At 42.1% G+C, this 19654-nt stretch overlaps 1 protein-coding gene across 7 annotated transcripts in view; it reads left to right on the top strand.

Annotated features, from left to right (window-relative positions):
• Positions 1-19654, top strand: part of DLG2 (discs large MAGUK scaffold protein 2) — a 933774-nt gene that overhangs the window by 496933 nt on the left and 417187 nt on the right. For all 7 annotated transcript variants that reach the window (XM_065406536.1, XM_065406561.1, XM_065406510.1 and 4 more), the window contains one exon: positions 7915-8084. In XM_065406536.1, the coding sequence (XP_065262608.1) occupies positions 7915-8084 (170 nt within the window). The remainder of the gene's footprint in view (positions 1-7914; positions 8085-19654) is intronic.

A 19654-nucleotide genomic window follows, 5' to 3' on the forward strand; every position in this document is an offset into this window, starting at 1 on the left:
TTGCAAATTGAAACTAACCAACTTTTTGCTAAGGTGCTTGTTGTTATTTAACATTTATATAGCTGTAGGTTGGGCTTCATTGTGCTAGACACAGCACAGTTATAAATGATGAAAAGTATTTGTCATCCTAGCAAACTCCTATTCCATTTGTGTGTTCATGTACACACAAATACCCAAAGCATTTGCCCTGAAAACCTTCTGTAAAAAATTTATTTCAAAAGATGTTAAAAAAACATCCTATTCCATGTTGTCAGGTGGTGTTTTAACTTTCATAGTTTTCTCTACCGTATCCTCTGCTCATCTCACTTGTGATTTAGTTGTTGTTTTTGTATCTTCCAGTTTCCATAAATTGCCAGTGTTTGAAAACACATTCAGTGTTATGTTCATATTTTTATTTTATTTAACATCCATTATTTTATAACAGAAATCTTATAAACTTGGCTTTACAACATAGAGATAAACTAGTATCACACAAATACACAGTTATTATATAAACTGACGTATTAAACTGTATTAAAGAGACCTGCTACTAATCACTTTCTTCAGCCTTATGATACTGATACTCCGCTTGATCCTGGCTGATGATACTGATCACATACTATGATTGATCATTTTCTCTGCTTCCTCTTCCTCTTCTCTCTTGTCAGTTGATAGTGCCTTTCACTATCTGATGTTTAGGACCAATCATCTGCTTTTCTTAAATATTCATGCTTAACCTGTCTGTTAGTAGTTTTATCAAAACTCTATGCAAACTCTATCCTTTTTCCTTCTATCTCAATTTTGAGTTTAATTTTAACTGTTGTTGAAAGGGTTTCTCTCCCTTCCTTAGCGTTCAAAGGAAGTTCTCAAACTGTCAGGTTCAATGGCAAGCAATGTCCCTCTTCCAGCAAATTCCAAAAATGTCCACCAGATTTCTAAGTCATCTTTTTTTTTCCTTTTCCCCTGTAAAACTCTGACATGATGAGTTATTTTTTCTGATACCAGAATTTCCCACGCTTTTTAATAGCAGTCAATAGATTTTGGGGAGTCACTCATTTTCCACTATTTTGCTATAGTAATTCCAACAGCAACTAGGAGATGAGTGATCAGTTCTTTATGGCTTTTAGAAGACACAGTGTTTTCAGGGCAATTTAATAAAAATACTAAGGCGTTATCAGACAGCTGACATCATGTTATCTCCCTTATGGAGTCTCCAATGGCTTTCCAAAATGTCTGCACTGTGGTAGGGATTCCATATTTTAACATTCAAAAAATAGGACACTCCACGGGGAGGGAGGGTAGCCCCACCCTGCCACCATTCACCCCCTCCAACTGCCCCCCACAGAAACCCCAACCCATCCAACCCCCCTGCTCCCTATCTAAGCCCCAATGGTCCTTGTCCCCAACTGCCCCCTCCTGAGACCCCCCCCAACTTCCCCCCTAGGACCCCACCCCCTACCTGTCCCCTGACAAACCCCTGGGACTCCCATGCCTATCCAACTGCTGCCTGTCCCCTGACTGCCCCCCCAAACCTCTGCCCCCATCCAACCCCCCTTGCTCCCTGTCCCATGACTGCCCCCGGAACCCCCTATCCCTTCTCCAACCCCCCAGCCCCCTTACCATGCCACTCAGACCAGCGTGTCTGGCTTCGCGCAGCGCCAGACACGCTACTGCATACATGCTGCCGTGCTCCCCTGCGGAGCCACAGCCCCCTTCCCCTCCCCCAGCACCTGCCTTCCAGATTTGAACACCTCAAAATTCAGGAGTGCTCAAGCTCAGTTTGGGCAGCTGTTACTTCATTTCTCCCAGATCAAATATACTGATCCACTGTAACTTGCTGTAGAAAAAGTAGGATAAAATTGAGCAAGAAATGCTTCCCAGTGGTTATTAGGACTGGAATTGCTATTTTCAACTGCCATTGCCTTGTTTGTTTGTTTGTTTGTTTGTTTGTTTAAAAGGAAGCCGGTGATATTGCACTGGCAAATTCCCCATAGAAAGAAAGAGTGGAACAAAAGAATAATAAATGCACCTCAACTTTTCCTCATTTATGTAGGACAGTCTTATAATATGCATCCAGATATCCTCCAATCACACAAGCTGAAAATTGTTCCACTTTACTGCAGTTCTGTAACCATATGTGAACCAATCCTGTCTGTGTTCTGTGCACATCTAAAATTCCTGCTGAATGACGTGCCCTGGGAGCGAGTTACCAGTGACCCAGGGCTGCGGCGGAAGGAGGGTGCAGGTGGGGAGGGGGGTGAGCCCAGGGCTGGGGCGGCAGGTGTGGGGGGGCAATGGTGGGGGGTAGGGGGAACCCAGAGCTGGGGCGGCAGGGTGTGTGTGTGTTTGTGGGGGAGAGCCCAGAGCTGGGGCGGCAGGGGGGTGCAGTTGGGGGGATGAGAGCCCAGGGCTGGGGAGGCAGGGGGGTGAGAGCCCAGGGCTGGGGAGACAGGGGGGTGCGGGTGGTGGAGAAGAGCCCAGGGCTCGGGTGGCAGGGGGGTGCGGCGAGGAGCCCAGGGCTGGGACGGGGGGCAGCCAAAATTTTTTTTGCTTGGGGCGGCAAAAAACCTAGAGCTGGCCCTGATGAACTGCCAAGCCTAGTGCCAGTGCTCGGCCCTGGCACAAATAAAGCACTGAAATCTTCTATGCTGTATTTTGAACCCGTTGCCTCTTGTCCTGCCCTCTGTGGCAAGTGAGAACAACTTTTCTCCATCTTTTTATGGCAGCCTTTCCAGTATCTGAAGACCGCTATCATATCCCCCCTTAATCTCCTCTTTTCCAAACTATACAGGTCAGGAAAAGTGTGGGACCCTTATTCAATGGGGGAGGCAACCTAGTGACAGATGCTGTGGAAAAAGCTGAAGTACTCACTACTTTTTTTGCCTAGGTCTTCACAGACAAGGTCAGCGCAGCACTGTATGGGGAGGAGGTGAGCAGCTGTCAGTGGTGAAAGAACAGGTTCAGGACTATTTAGAAAAGCTGGACATGCACAAGTCCATGTGGCCGGATGCAATACATTCGAGGGTGCTGAGGGAGTTGGCTGATGTGATTGCAGAGCATTGGCCATTATCTTTGAAAACTCGTGGCGGTCGGGGGAGCTCCCGGATGATTGGAAAAAGGTAAAAATAGTGCCCATCTTTAAAAAAGGGGAAGAAGGAGAATTCGGAGAACTACAGACCAGTCAGCCTCACCTCAGTCCCTGAAAAAATCATGGAGCAGGTTCTCAAGGAATCCATTTTGAAGCACTTGGAGGAGAGGAAGGTGATCAGGAACAGTCAACATGGATTCACCATGCCTGACCAACCTGATTGCCTTCTATGATGAGATAACTGGCTCTGTGGATATGGGGAAAGCAGTGGACATGATATACCTTGACTTTAGCAAAGCTTTTGATATAGTCTCCCACAGTATTCTTGCCAGCAAGTTAAAGAAGTATGAGTTAGATGAATGGACTATAAGGTGGATAGAAAGCTGGCTAGATTGTCGGGTTCAACGGGTAGTGATCAACAGCTAGATATCTAGTTGGCAGCCAGGATCAAGCGGAGTGCCCCAGGGGTCAGTACTGGGGCCGGTTTTGTTCAACATCTTCATTAATGATCTGGATGATGGGATGGATTGCACCCTCAGCAAGTTCACAGATGACACTAAGCTGGTGGGAGAGGTAGATATGCTGGAGGGCAAGGATAAGGTCCAGAGTGACCTAGACAAATTAGAGGATTGGGCCAAAAGAAATCTGATGAGGTTCAATCAAGAAAAAGTGCAGAGTCCTACACTTAGGATGGAAGAATCCCATGCACTGCTACAGGCTGCCGACCAACTGGCTAAGCGGCAGTTCTGCAGAAAAGGACCTGGGGATTACAGTGGATGAGAAGCTGAATATGAGTCAACAGTGTGACCTTGTTGCCAAGAAGGCTAACGGCATATTGGACTGCATTAGTAATAGCATTGCCAGCAGATCGAGGGAAGTGATTACTCCCCTCTATTCAGCACTGGTGAGGCCACATCTGGAGTATTGCGTCAAGTTTTGTGCCCCCCTCCCCCCACCCACTACAGAAAGGATGTGGAGAAATTGGAGAGAGTCCAGTGGAGGGCAATGAAAATGATTAGGAGGCTGGGGCACATGACTTATGAGGAGAGGCTGAGGGAACTGGGATTGTTTAGTCTGCAGAAGGGAAGAGTGAGGGGGGATTTGATAACAGCCTTCAACTACCTGAATGGGGGTTCCAAAGAGGATGGAGCTACGCTGTTCTCAGTGGTGGCAGAACAAGGAGTAATGGTCTCAAGTTGCAGTGGGGGAGGTCTAGGTTGGATATTAGGAAAAACTATTTCACTAGGAGGGTGGTGAAGCACTGGAATGGGTTACCTAGGCAGGTGGTGCAGTCTCCATCCTTGCAGGTTTTTAAGGCCCGGCTTGACAAAGCCCTGGCTGGGATGTTTTAGTTGGGGTTGGTCCTGCTTTAAGCAGGGGGTTGGACTAGATGACCTCCTGAGGTCTCTTCCAACCGTAATCTTCTATGAAACATATCCAGTTCCTTCATCCTTTGCTCATATGCCTTGCATTCCATCCCTGTGATCATCTTTGTTGCTTACCTCTGGATCCTTTCCATTTTCTGTACATCCTTTGTATACATCGGTGACCAACATTGGATACAGTACTCCAGCTGAGGCCTCACCAGTGCCAAGTAGAGCAGTAATATCACCTCTCATGACTTGCATGCTATGCCTCTATTAATGCAGCCTAAAATTGTATGTTTGCTGTTTTAGATACATAACTCTTTATAAGGAGACTTTTAATTGTTTATCTTGTTTCCCAGTTGTACCAATAGAAAATTATCAAAGTTTTCTTCTGTATCTCTTCTTTTCTCCAAAAACTTAACACAATGTGTCTTCGGTTTCCAAGGCTTTTTATAACAATCTTGTAGAACACAAAATTTCTGCTCTTTCAGAATTAGTCTAAATAATTCCCTGGAAATTCATTTATGCTTTGGCTATGACTTTATATTCCCCTCAGCAAACTAGAACTCTTGAGTCTGTGATAGGATATCCTGCTTCACAGGTGTATTGCGTTAAAGGAATACCCTGAGTCTAGAGTGAAACTTCATATATAAAAGTATGATTAGATGACCTCTCGAGGTCCCTTACGGTCCTTTCTTTATTTTCTTCGAGTACTGTCATTTCAGTTAGTTCTGTTGCTTGCGTGTTATTATTTATGTATATCTTCACCACATAAAATGGGGCTAGTTAACTCACAGTAGCTGTATGTTGCACAAGGTGCATGCCCGAAAGCACATACAATCTAATTGCACCCAATGACCAGTAAAGAGCAATAAAACTGTGGGGTGAGGTGTGACAGAAATGGAAGCTGCCTGCAATATCTTTGGAAAAACCTACTGAATTAAGTTTAAGTACCTCTAGGGTCCATTTTATTAAACACAAAGATTATATATTATTGTGAGGATGGATGATCAAAGGACTATATTGAACAATGTGACAGACAAGCATGGACTTTTGGAATAATAGGTGTGAAGTGGATTTCCTGGGATATATCTAGGGGGAGGTGAACACACATACCCTAACCTGGGTTATGCAAAAACCCTGCCTTTTGAAGTGGGCCCTGAGAAGTGTCCCAAACTCTATAAAGAAAAGACTAAACCAGGGATCGGCAACCTTTGGCATGCGGCTCGCCAGGGTAAGCACCCTGGCGGGCCGGGCCCATTTGTTTACCTGCCACGTCTGCAGGTTTGGCTGATCACCGCTCCCACTGGCCGCGGTTCGCTGCTCTAGGCCAAAGGGGGCTGCGGGAAGCGGCAGCCAGCACATCCCTTGGCCCGTGCCAAAGGTTGCTGATCTCTGGACTAAACTATTTATGGTTGTTCTGGTTCTGAGCCAAGGCTGTTATGAGCTTGTAGCCACAGGAAAAACCCTTTGTGAGGTTTGAAGGACTGATTCCAACAAGAGCCCTTGTTGGGGTGTGATGTTTGGTAAGCTTATTAGCTTGCGTGTAGGGCCTTTTATTGTTTTTAATGTTTTCTCTGTAATGCTTTCACCTTAAAATAAATATGTTTGCTTATAAAGAGCTCTGTGGTAGTTTATAATGTCTGCTTATTACAGCTGTTCAAAGTGAAAGCAAAGTGCAGATGCTGGTGTGTTTAGGCAGTCTGGCTTGTTAGGGATATCACAGTGTAGGTAGAAAACTGTGGATCCTGGAAAAAACTCAGTTGGGAGGGAGAGACACATTGGTCTCCATCCAAGAGAGGTGATGGCTGAGGAGCTGGGAGCCTAGAATGGGTTCTCTCGAGGGACCACATGGGGGAATACAAGTGTAGTTGCCCTGAATTGTGACATGGGGATGACAGAGGAAAGATTGGTCCCGGATGTTAAGGTTACATGTTTATTTTTTGACAATGAGCCATTGGTACAATAGTTCAATTTGGGCAGGGACTGAGCAACAAGCAGTTTAGGGGCTCTGGCCCTCAGAGCAGGGGCTGAGCAAATAGCAAACACAGGCCATCCAGCCTAGGGTAGGTAGGCTCTCACCCCAGTGTGGGGGGCTGGCAGCAGCAGGGGTTCCACCCTCCTCCACCGGGTTCCAGCCCAGGGCTCTGACAGGAACCTGAGGGTTCTGCCACTGGGTTAGTGGGGATCCCACTGAAACATGCTGACCTAGACTCTGGCAACACAACCAGACTAATGTCTGGTGTCCCTTGGCTACTTCCTACTACCCCTTTGAAGTGTACCTCCATCTCCTGGGGTTCCTCCATCTCCCCAGGGTATATGGCCAGTGGCAGTCCCAGTAGCTCCTCCAGGTACTGGTCAGTCGGCAGTCCCGGCTCCTCCTCTGGGTTCTCAGCAATGTAGAGCTCAGTCTTGGCTGCAGGGCTCGGCAGTGGTCTTCCTTCCCCAGCTCTTGCATAACTGAGCTGCAGAGCCCATCTTTTAAACTTCCTGTGCCCCTCTACTTCTGGCATTGCTTGCCTGGCTCCACCCACCAGCAGTTAGAGAGTGGTTTCTCCCCCTCAGTCTCGGAGGGAGGCCATGCTGCCTCACTACAATGTGTGATAAAAATTTTTTAATTTAAGTGATATCACTGGTGGGCCTTCCTGATGAAAAAAGTTTTAAGGAGGTATTTGAATGAAGCAAAAGTGATTGCCTTGTGTATATTTAAATAACTGTTTTCCTTAAGAATAAGCATAGTACTGATAACATAGCATGAGCTCTTTAACAAAATTACATTAACATAAGACTACCTTGTTAGAATAGAGCTGGGAAGTGGCCTACCTTGAGGAAAGTGAGCCAGAGAAGAAGTTTATTCTTCATTTGTTTTGCTCTAGCACTTGGGAGTGCTGGTCATGGACCAGGCCCCCCATTGTACGAGGTTTACAAACACAGAAAAAAGACAGTAGATTCCCCAAAGCGCTTATACTAGGAAGCAGCAGTTCATATCTGTAAATGATCAGACAGGCTGGCAAATACAATCAGATGTGCCATTTTCCCACTGTTAATCAGAGAAATGCAACACACTAAATCTGTGACCTGACAAACATCCCCACCTTGTTTACATTGGCTCATTAACACTACAAAAGTGATTTCCACCCTTTCTTGTCAACTATTGAGAATTACGTACTTCCAATTTAAATTAAATTGGCTCGTTAGCATTGACCCCCCACTTGGTAAGGCAACTCCCATCTTTTCATATGCTATGTATTTATACCTCCCTACTGCATGTTCCACTCCATGCATCTGATGAAGTGGGGTTTAGCCCAGGAAAGCTTATGCCCAAATAAATTTGTTAGTCTCTAAAGTGCCACAGGGACTCCTCCTTGTTTTTCCTATTAACCTATGTTCATTTTATAATAGTTCTGATGACGCACATTCTGCTCAATTTCAAAATAACAAATGCAACATTCTCTAAGTCTGTTTTTTCTTTCCTTGCAGGGTCAATGATTGTATCTTGCGGGTGAATGAGGCTGATGTATCAGAGGTCTCTCACAGCAAAGCAGTAGAAGCACTAAAAGAGGCTGGTTCTATTGTGCGATTGTATGTTCGTCGAAGGAGACCTATTCTGGAGACGGTTGTAGAAATCCAATTGTTCAAAGGCCCTAAAGGTAAATATGTAAAAGAGAACCCACATTTTGACATTTCGTTCTTGCTGCATAACTAAACTCTTCATCATTGTGTAACTGGCACCTCAGCCTGATGTTTTGGAATCTGGCTGTGCTGACCTATATTGAGAGCTGAAATGAAATGCTTTTGGACTGTCACTGTCTGAGTTCAGTTGCCTGTTTTCCCTGCAGCTGTTGATGAGAGCACTGGAATCTAATATTCAGTACAGAGGGAATTTGGGCAGCTGGTCTGTTTTAGACGGTAATGATTGCAGAGATAGCTCAGTGCTTGCAAAGGAAGGACAGAAGAGGTGTCAGCCAGTGAGCTGTCAGGCAGCCCTCCTTCTTCCAAACCTTCTCCCCAGCTCCAGCATCTGCCTTTCATTTAGGATGTTGTTGGATATGGTCTTCTCCAATTCCCCTTCGTTCAAAAGGCCATATGAGCATCCCCCGACTTCTCCTTCCAGAGTTTCCCCTACATTTCTCTCTCCCAAAGCTACAGTTGAAAGAATAAGAGAGAGAACAGACTGTCCTAGCAAGATAGCTCACTTGTCCTTGAATACGCTATTTTTCTCCTCATCAAGTTGCCATGGAAATGTAGTATAAAACCTTCCCTGCACACAGGCTTAAATCACTTTGTCTTCACTAGCTAAACCCTCTGGCTGGTGAAGGAGCCCTTTGGACATTGTGAAGACTTTGGTGTAAATTGCAGGATCTCATAGAAAACCTGAAAATAAAATATTTCTTAGAAGCAATTCTGCTCATATGTAAAACTTTCAGCATTTACTCTTTCCCCCTTTCTTCTTACTAAAGATATTTGCATGAAAACAAGACCTTTCTTTCTTAAGCGCTCATTTGATCCTAATGCTCATTCCCACCTGAAAAGCATCTTTTTGAAACTACCTTATTTTCCATAGCTAATAATACCACAAACAGAACTGTTACTTTCAGTGGGGGAGGGGGGAGAATAGGCAGCAGATACCAATGAACTCTTAGTCAATAAGGGGCCTAATTCATTTCTAGGATAGCTCCAATCACTTCAGTGGAGATTTTCCATCAGACCACATGGCTCCATGATTGTTTTTTTTTATATAGATGTCTTTAGTAATAATGAATGAGTCAGGTGAAACAAAGTCTGACATATTCATTGGATAGTTTGGAAATAAAATGATTTTTCACTGGCTTTCATTAGATCTCATCTCATCTTTAAAGAATTCGTGTTTCTGGAAGCTGGTATGACAGTATTAGTGGATTTTATTTGTTTACTGAGAAATTTTGTAATGTTCTGTGAAAAATAGCATAAAGTCCTGCATATTGTAAGTACCTCTATATTAGGAATATCACAAGCATTTGATACTTGGACTTCAACACTATATGGTTCACCGCTTACTATTGCCAAACAGTAAGGTACATTTAAATGTGCATCTGAGGGAAGAATTTAGCCCTAAGAATCCAGAATGTTATAATACAAAATTGACTTTCAAATTCAAAGCAGTCTATGCTGGGAGATTTTATATGTACATGTTAAATTGGAACAGTACAGGAAGCAGTGTTTTAAAGAATTTTGAATTAAACAAATGTACAGTGCAACTGTTATCTTGAGTAACCTAAAGAAACTAAACATAACACATCCTTTAAGCTTTTGATGAGACAGAAATAATTTAGCTTTACTGTAACAGTGGCTGCATTGTGGAAATGGAAATGAGATGCTAGCACTTTATTAAAAAAAATTCTTGCAAGATTTTCATTTTCGTTGTGTGCCTAGAACAATTTTGTTTTATGTTTGTTACAGAACAGAGTCAATATGAAAAAAGCTTTTACGACAAATGAAGAACTTTTTACCTCTTAGTTTTACAAGTATTGATTTGATGGTTCTAGTTAATGAATATGTAATTTATTGCAGACATATACTCCAGCTATTGAATTGTATTATTAAACTAGGTGTCTCTTAAATTTCCATTTTAGCATTACTGAAAGTAAGTTAACTGAAAAGCAGGTTGAAAAAATTAAAGTAAATAATCAGCTCTTGGAAAAAATAAGTCTTTATGCTTTATAGTTTGAGCTGTAAGTGATGTGCTTGTATGCTTCATATGTATTACAGAGGAAGGAGGAAGAAGGAAAAGAGGAGGAAAATAATATATATATGCTGGTTAAATTTTTTGAAATTAGTATTAATTTTCATATAGTAGCAATTTTAATCTGATTATTTCAAAGTCTTATATCAACGATTAGTCAGACCTTGTGAGGTAGCTGTGTACCTCTGTTATGTCCATTGTACAGATGAGTAAACTGAAGGACACAGAAGTTACAAGAGGCCACACAGCACGTTAGTTCTAAAGTTGGGAATAGAATCTAAAGATCTTGGCTTGTAGGCTTGAGTGCTAACATCTATCCCTGGCACTACACTCTGTCCATTCACACTGAAAGTAGTTTGTCTGTGAATTACGCTTTCCTATCATTGCTATAAACCATAGAAACCATTTAGTATTTATATACCCAAAGAGATTTATAATCATTTATCTTATTTTCAACAAGAAAAACTGTTAGTTTTCAGACAAGAAGGCTGTTCTGATGTCAAACCTATTATAGCAAAGATATTTAAAAATGCTCCTTTTGTGTATTTGTTTCAATATACTGCTGACTTCATTACCTACTGTGCTGAGAATGCACCTCACAAAACTGAGTCTTGCCCTCTGCAGCATCACCTACACTGAATGATCAATTCCTGTACTTGTATGTGCATGTGCAGTAGCTCATACTTGTCAGTGTTTAAAAGCCATAAATAAGGAAATTTGTAGAGGGAAAATACATGCATTTATTTTCAGCTGAAGTACATAGGACTGAGAAATTTTTTGGAGGGATTTAAATGTTTTACAAAAGTTAATCTAACTAGGGATGGTTGGCATGTAAGCTGATGATTTTGCATCAGATGTGGATTTGTGGGTCACATATAGAGGGCAGAATGGAAGCCAGCATATTGCAAATATATTATAAATGCAAAACAAATAAGTGTACACGACATATATTAAGAAGCCATGTAACCCTTCAATTTGACTATTTGCAAAAGAGATGAGTGAGGATACCTCTGAACTGTTTAGCATTTTTTCAAAATTCCAAGACCAGTCTGACCTCCTGTTCAACACCAGCCATAGAACTTCCTTAAAGTAATTCATAGATCAGATCTTTTAGTAAAACATCCAATCTTGATTTAAAAATTGCCAGTGATGGAGAATCCACCACAACCCTTGCTAAATTGTTCCAGTGGTTAATTACCTATTATTTAGCTTCAACTTCCAGCCATTGGATTGTGCTATACATTTGTCTGCTAAGTTTGTTCCCCGCGTAGCTACTTATAGACAATGATCAAGTCATCCTTGAACCTTCTCTTTCTTAAGATAAACAGACTGAGCTTCTTGAGTCTACTACCTTAAGGTATGCTTTTAAAACCTTTAATCATTTAATTAACATGATAGGTCAAATTTTCCAACAGGTCCATACCTATGTAGTTACAGAAACTCTGTGTGTATTCAGAAGTTTGCCACACCCCTTTTTGAAAATATTGTTTAGAATGTCCTTGAGCTATCTTCTGATAAAGATACAGGCAGTCCTCGACTTTACAACGTTCAACTTACGACAAACGGCATTTACGACGCTTCTGAATTGACACCCTGATTCAACTTACAACAATTGGCTTCGACTTTGACGTTCGGTCCCGCAATGGAGGGGATTGCGATTACGATGTTTTGACTTACGATACAATTTTCAGGAACCAATTGTGTCATAAGTCCGAGGACTGCCTGTACAGAGAGAGAGAGAGAGAGTTTTAAAAGCCTGATCATTACAGAATCTTTTCTTTATCATATGTTAGGAAATTGTCCCTAATACATAAATCAAATACACAAGTTTATTACTGGAAATGAAAGACCAGCTATTTATGAAATGCTGTGCAAGTGCATTTCCTACCAGGACTGGCTCTAGGCACCAGCAAAGCAAGCACATGCTTGGGGCGGCACAATTCCAGGGGCGGAATTCCGGCCATTCTTTTTTTTGTTTGTTTTGCTTGGGCAGTGCTCTCGGAGCTTGGGGCAGCAAAAAACCTAGAGCCGGCCCTGTTTCCTACTGGTCTGTTTCAGAACTCTCCCTGGGCCTAGAGCTCAGCAACCAGTTTCTTTTCAGTTGTTACAGCCTCCTACAGAGCAGATATATTCAATATGTCCCCACATACAATATCTATTTCTGATTGACAGTCAATGGGATTAGGCTCCTAGGGGATTTAGATGGTTTGAAAATTCTATCCCTGGATTGAAAGTATGTGTTTTCTTTCCTGTGTATGGAAACATAACAAGCATAATGACAATGAGAATGGATTTATTTTTTTTAATCATCAGTGTCACAGCTGTATACACCACAGTGTTTGTATCAAGGAAACAAGCGTGCATAAATTTAAACACTTTGTCTAAGATGATACTTGGTCAGCCTTTGTAATTTTACATGTAAAATAGCTTTCTATGAGACCTTGCAACAAACTGATTATTTCTTATGAGGAATGAATTACAAACTTTAGCAGCATTCTCCCTTGTGTCCTGTCTGTTCAAAAATTATAATATATAAACCCATGTATTTATAATTGAGTAAAACTTTTTGAAATGAAGAAATTTTATGGATCTCTGGGGTCTTCAGGAATCTTTGCTATTTGATCATTCCATACAATTTATATTTTGTTGACAACAAAACAATTGTTGTGTGCTTGATCAGTGATAGAAGTTTAACTTGATTTTTATATCAAATTTTAAAGGATCAGCTAGGCAAGCCCATGATGCCCTGATTGCAGCCTTAGTCTTTCTGATATCCAGACATGCTATGTGTATATTATCCAGGTCTGTTAGTTGTTTACTGTGATGCAAATATAAGACTTTAAAAATAGATGCGCCTCTTTGGTTCACTCTATGAAGGTCTTATTGCCTACTTTTTCCATACACAAAGTGCAACCATGTACTTTCAGTCTGAATTAGTTTTTGCTCAAAAGAGAACCACAAAACAAGAAAAGGAGCAAGGTGTTTCTCTTCTCTGTAGCAGGCTGTATTTGAACAGAATGTGGAATAACAGTTGCCTCCAGGAGACAGCAGAGTCCTAGACATTTAAAAATGCAGGGCACATAAAATCCTATCATATGCCTAGCAACACACACATTACTTGATTGTCACTGAAAGTTTCTGTTGCATCTGCATATAGTAACAAATCAGTTTTGGGGAGGTAGAGAGTACCATATTACTTAGGGTCCTATGGGAAAGGCAGGCTGAGTTGTGTAATTAGCATGGTTGTACACAGAGAGGGATCCCTATGAAGCACTAAGTTCATTAGTTTCAATAAGCTTATAAAAATATAAGCAACAAGTAAAATTCCACTGTGACGCACAGGATATGTCTACACTGCAATAAAACACCAAGTCAGCTAACTCATGCTGGCGGGGCTCAGGCTGTGGGGCTATAAAATTACAGTGTAGACGTCTGGGCTTTTGCTGGAGCACCGGCTCTGGGACCCTGCATGGAATTTTACTCTTATGCGTAATTATCTTTTTTTAAACTTCTTCAGATGAGAAAACTCAGAAATATTGAGAGCATTGAGAGTTCTCACAGTAGATTTCTTATCAATAAGGCTCTACTTATTGTTCTGTTCTTGTTTTGCAGGCATAGCTCCCATTGACCGAGTGGGAGTGCTGCAAGCAGAACTACTGCAGAATATTGTATTTACTGAAGGAAAAGTCCCCCAGAGAAAGTCAGGTTAAGGTGAAAAAGGAGAAGAGCTTTATTCAAGTTAGCCTTTTTCATAGCGAAATTTGCAGGGTCCCAGAACCCTGGGCTCCTGCCCAAGCGTGAATGTCTATACTGTAATTTTATAGCCCCACAGCCTAAGTCAACTGACAAGGCCAGCTGAGGGTGTTTTATTGTAGTGTAGACTCCTAGTGTCATGGATGGATGGAAACCTGTTTCAGCCAGGGCATTAAGGGCTTGCTTCACTCTATGTAAATATAAAATGTAGAAAACTACACAAAAAGGCAAACATACCATTTTCATTCAAGACCTTTTAAACTATGGTACACACAATGATGTCGCCATATATTAGCAAAAATAGCACAAATGCTTTTCAAATGGCTATCTAATGATGTTAACCTTGCGTCAAGTTCTTGCTGAAGCTCTTCTTCCTAGACACATTTGCCAACGTACTTTCAGATTCCTTTCTTTACAGAACCTTTAAATCAGATAAAATGGTGATATAAAGAATCTTTTATTTATAGATAGTAGAATTCTACCATTGTTAAGCGGACAGTTGGTCGCCTTGTTATACATAGACATGGTGTCAGAGCATATATAACAAGGGTTTTGATTGATAGCTTAAGTCCTTCTGTCCTACACTAGAAAGAAAGCCAATTTAAAAACAGAAAATATTAGTTTCAGTAACTATAGCATTACAGGATCATACATTTTTGTTTGTTTTTCAAACAAATTTTCAGGAGCATAATAAACTCCTGACCTCACTTCCGTAGCAAATGAGACGTTTAGAAGATAACACAGCTGCAGAAAAGATGCTTAGATAATGAAAAACAGATGAGAGCAGGAAACCTGGGAGGAGAAATGGCAGATTAAAAATAGCAAATAAGAAACAAATGTAAAACACAACTGATTATGCCATCTGGAAATTCTGGTGGCTTGAGCTTCTGCTCTTGTATTTTAATTCACCATTGATCCTATTTATTATTGGAATGGAGCTCAAGTCATGGATCAGGTCCCTTGTGCTAGATGCTGTACAAACACAGGATAGACCCCCAAAGAGCTTAAAATCTAAGTATAAGATAACAGAATAACGGCCTTGTTTTACTAGTGAACTGGAATACAAGGGCATACTTCCTTCTGGAAATTTTACATGGGCTTAAAAATCTCAATAAAACTGAAGATATGAAATTCTGTAGATAAACATTTGAGCTAAATACCTGAACCTCAACTTTTAATATATAGTATAAAAAAGTAGAGAAATGGGGTTAATTTCCCCCCTCCTTCTATGAGTAGATAATATTAACTGGCCATGAGGTACTCTAATTGGGACTGACAGAATGTTGAAAATATAGCCTGCCAGCTGCCCTCTGAGTCACTATCTTAGAAAGGTGCAGACCCACTGGAAGTAAGGATCCCAGTAGGCCAAAGTCTAGGTCTATTACTCCTTCCTATTGGCTCTGATAATGGATTTTTTCCCATTGTGGTTGAATTTGACCAATAAAAAACATTTAATTGTATGCCTTTATTTTTCTTAGTGAGTACATTTAAATATACATTCAATGTTGCTCTCAGGCTCCTGACACGTAGCCTATGTAGAGGTCTGCTTGGACCTAATTTTAAATCCTGACCTAGACCTGATCCCAAGCTGATCACAGCTGACCCAACCCGAAGAGTGTCGAGTCATTTTCAGACCTGACCCAACCTGACCCTGCACTTCTTCCTGAACCTGTGTCAGTGCCACCACTGCCACCGCATCCTTGGGGCTCAGCCTGGTGGGGGCTTCCTGCTCCCCATGGCCCGGGCACATGATCTGTCTCCAGCTGTCTCCTACTCATGTCATTGACGTGACAGCTACCTGCCCCACTCCTGTTGCCACTGCCGCCTCGCTCTGCTGCATGTGCAGTGGATTGAGAAGTGCTATGACTTACCAGCACACTCACTCCACAACACACACAGTGCAGCAAGTGGCAGTGGCCAGCAGGAGCGGGGCACACAGCGGCAGCGGCGCTAAAGCCATGGGCATGAGGAGGTGTTCAGAGATGACTCGACCCAAGATGGTCAGGTTGTTTTCGGACCTGATCGAATCTGACACTTGTAGCTGGGTCCCGTCAGGTTTGGATTTAATTGTAAAGCTTCTAAGTCAATGTGTCCCTTTGTGTTGCAAAGCTTGGGCACGTCTGGCCTAATCCTTTTGTTATAAGACAAAACTGGGGGAAGGGAATGAAGTATGCTAATTCTCTTGTACAATCCAATGCAAATAAAAATTGTGAAATAAGAATTTAGGTAATAAGTAGAGTGGGGTGATTTAAAAAATTGCCCAAAATATTTTTTCAGGGGACCAAAACTGTTCAAAAGTTCAGGTTTGACAATTTTTGATAAATGTGGCTAATAGTTTCTGCCAAAAAAAATAACCCCTGTGAAACCAAAATTTTTATAAATCTTAAAACCATTTTGACATTTCATTTTGTAGCATTTCAGAAATATTGATTCAAATGACTTTTCTTTTCTTTTTTTTTTTATTATTGAGAAAAACTGAAAAAAATCAGTGTTGGTTCAAAACAAATAAAGGGTTGTTTTTTTTAGGTGACCAGATTGAAAATTACAAAAAAAAAAAAAAAAAAAAAATTCTATTCATTTTGAACCAACACTGATTTTTTTTGGTCACTGAAAAATCAATTACATCTCTACCCCGATATAACGCGACCCGATATAACATGAATTCGGATATAACGCGATAAAGCAGCGCTCTGGGGGGGCGGGGCTGTGCACTCCGGCGGATAAAAGCAAGTTCGATATAACGCGGTTTCACCTATAACGCAGTAAGATTTTTTGGCTCCCTAGGACAGCGTTATATCGGGCTAGAGGTGTATTTGCTTAGCTGTAGTAATAAGTAATCAAAGGAGGAGAAAAGACAACAGGGAACAGTAAGAAAGCAAAGTGCTTATTGGGTAGTGAAGTAATGTTATACTTTCTGATATAAATGTTTGAACACTGAGGTTCAGTTTCATGGTTGCCACATGTCCCCTATGTGCTGACTGTGTTGGTGCAAAGGGAGTATAGAGCAGGTATAAAACCTCCCTAATAAATAACACTCATTCAGGGGGGTCATATGACCTCATACTTCCAGGAGTGGTGCCAGGGCTTTTGGCACCCTAGGCGGGGGTCCTTCCGCGCTTCCGGTCGTCGTCGTCAATTCTGCAGCGGGGGGGTCCTTCCGCGCTCCCAGTCTTTGGGGCACTTTGGTGGCGGGTCCCGGAGTGAGTGAAGGACCCGCCGCAGAATTGCCGCTGAAGACCTGGAGCGCGGAAGGACCCCCCGCCGCCGAATTGCCGCCAAGGGCGGCAAAATGCCGCCCCCCCCCAAAAAAATCCTGGTGCCCTAGGCAACCGCCTAGGTCGCCTAAATGGAAGTGCCAGCCCTGCATACTTCCCTCACAAACACATAGCTTAAGGCTTTTGATACTGCCTCACATGACATTCTCAAAAACAAACTAGGGAAATACAACCTAGATGGAGCTACTATAAGGTGGGTGTATAACTAGTTGGAAAACCATTCCCAAAGATTAATTACCAGTGGTTCACAGTCAAGCTGGAAGGGCATATCAAGTGGGGTCCCACAGGAATTAGTTCTGGGCTCTGTTCTGTTCAATATCTTCATCAATGATTTAGAAAATGGCATGGAGAGTACACTTATAAAGTTTGCGGATGATACTGCGCGGGGAGGGGTTGCAAGTGCTTTGGAGGATAGGATTAAAATTCAAAAATGATCTGGACAAACTGGAGAAATAGTCTGAAGTAAACAGGATGAAATTCAATAAGGACAAATGCAAAGTACTCCACTGAGGATGGAACAATCAGTTACACACATAGAAAATGGGAAATGACTGCCTAGGAAGGAGTACTACAGAAAGAGATCTGAGGGTCATAGTGGATCACAAGCTAAAGATGAGTCAACAGCATAACACTGTTGCGCAAAAAAAAAAAAAGGCAAACATAATTCTGGGATGTATTAGCAGGAGTGTTGTAAGCAAGACACGAGAGTTATAAGCAAGACACGAGAAGTAATTCTTCTGCTTGATTCTGTGATGATTAGGCCTCAGCTGAAGTATTGTGTCCGGTTTTGGGTGCCACATTTCAGGAAACATGTAGACAAATTGGAGAAAGTCCAGAGGAGAGCAACAAAACTGATTAAAGGTCTAGAAAACATAAGCTATGAGGGAAGATTGAAAAAATTGGGTTAGTTTAGTCTGGAGAACAGAAGGTGAGGGGGACATGATAACAGTTTTCAAGTACATAAAAGATTGTTACAAGGAGGAGGGAGAAAAATTGTTGTTCTTAACCTCTGAGGATAGGACAAGAAGCAATGGGCTTAAATTTCAGCAAGGGCAGTTTAGGTTGGACATTAGGAAAAACTTCCCAACTGTCAGGGTGGTTAAGCACTGGAATAAATTGCCTAGAGAGGTTGTAGAATCTCCATCATTGGAGCAGGTTAGACAAACACCTCTCAGGGATCGTCTAGATAATACTTAGTCCTGCCATGAGTGCAGAGGACTGGACTCGATGACCTCACGAGGTCCCTTCCAGTCCTACAATTCTATGATTCTGTGGTACACACTTAACCTGTACGCGAGTCAGTGCTGAATGTTTGCTATTGTTGCTGAGGTATTGTTTAAGCTTTCCCATTAGAGTCTGAGGGAAGTTAATATGTTGTCTGTAGTATATTTCTGTTCCTGTTGGAGATGGAAAAAATATTAATGAGAATATGCAGAGGTGGTCACCATCAGTATAAGGGTATGTCTTCACTGCAGAGCTAGCCCAGGCTCTTACCCAGGTGTTGCTCTGGCCCCTCTGCTTTCCACACACAAAAACCTTTTATCTAGAATGAAAGCAGTTCCCAGTTCTGCTTTTATTTGGGCTGGTAACCAGCCCTCTTTGCCCTGAGGAAGCAGGCTAATAGTCCTCCAATGCCTTCCCACAATTCCCCCGTGTACTCAGAAGGACAGAAAAGTTCTCCCACAATGCACTGAGAAAGAGCAGCTCAGCTTACTGCTGCACAGAGAACCTAGGGTGTGCCTCCAAAAGTCCTAGCAACGCACAGAACAGGAGGGCATACACCAGTGAGGTCATAGTAATGGGTTTCACAGTATGGTTGTTCACCCAGGTGCTGATCACCCAGGCTAACTGCAGAACGATGCATCTTTAAAGGACTACTGGGGTATGCTTAAGTGGTGTCCCATAACTTTGCACTTCCTTGCTTTGAACAGTTTGCATTTGCAGGGGGATGTCACATTTAACCAACCTTAATTCCTTCTGAACAATCCTTTTGTTTGTATGTTTTGAAATTATTTATTAATTCACAATATCTAAGAATCCACAGTGAATCTTCCTGTCATTACTGCAAATTAGTGAAGTTCTATTATACAGCCACAATGGTAAATTCTTGACCTTGGTGGTAGTGCCGGCCAAAACACTGACTTGCACTGAGGCAACTTGATATATGATAGATCAAATTCTCTTTCAAAAAAGGTATTTAGTTCCTTTGCTTTCTCTTCCTTTTTACCCATGATATAGAGATGTTGCTATTCCAGGCAGTTTAGGCCACTGCATCTTTATGTATCAGATTCCTCTCCCCCCCCCCCCCCCCCGCCCCCCATATGGTGATGTGCTACTGCTGTATTCTCCTTTCTTTTCCTATGTGTAGATGCTGGGAATGTATGTTACTCTCTCTGTTGCCTGTCTTGTTTGGTCTTTGATCTCTATTTGTTGATTAACTTTCCCTCATGTGATTCATGCCATGTTGCTT

The sequence above is a fragment of the Emys orbicularis genome, chromosome 1 (genome assembly GCF_028017835.1).
Source record: "Emys orbicularis isolate rEmyOrb1 chromosome 1, rEmyOrb1.hap1, whole genome shotgun sequence".
NCBI lineage: Eukaryota > Metazoa > Chordata > Testudines > Emydidae > Emys > Emys orbicularis.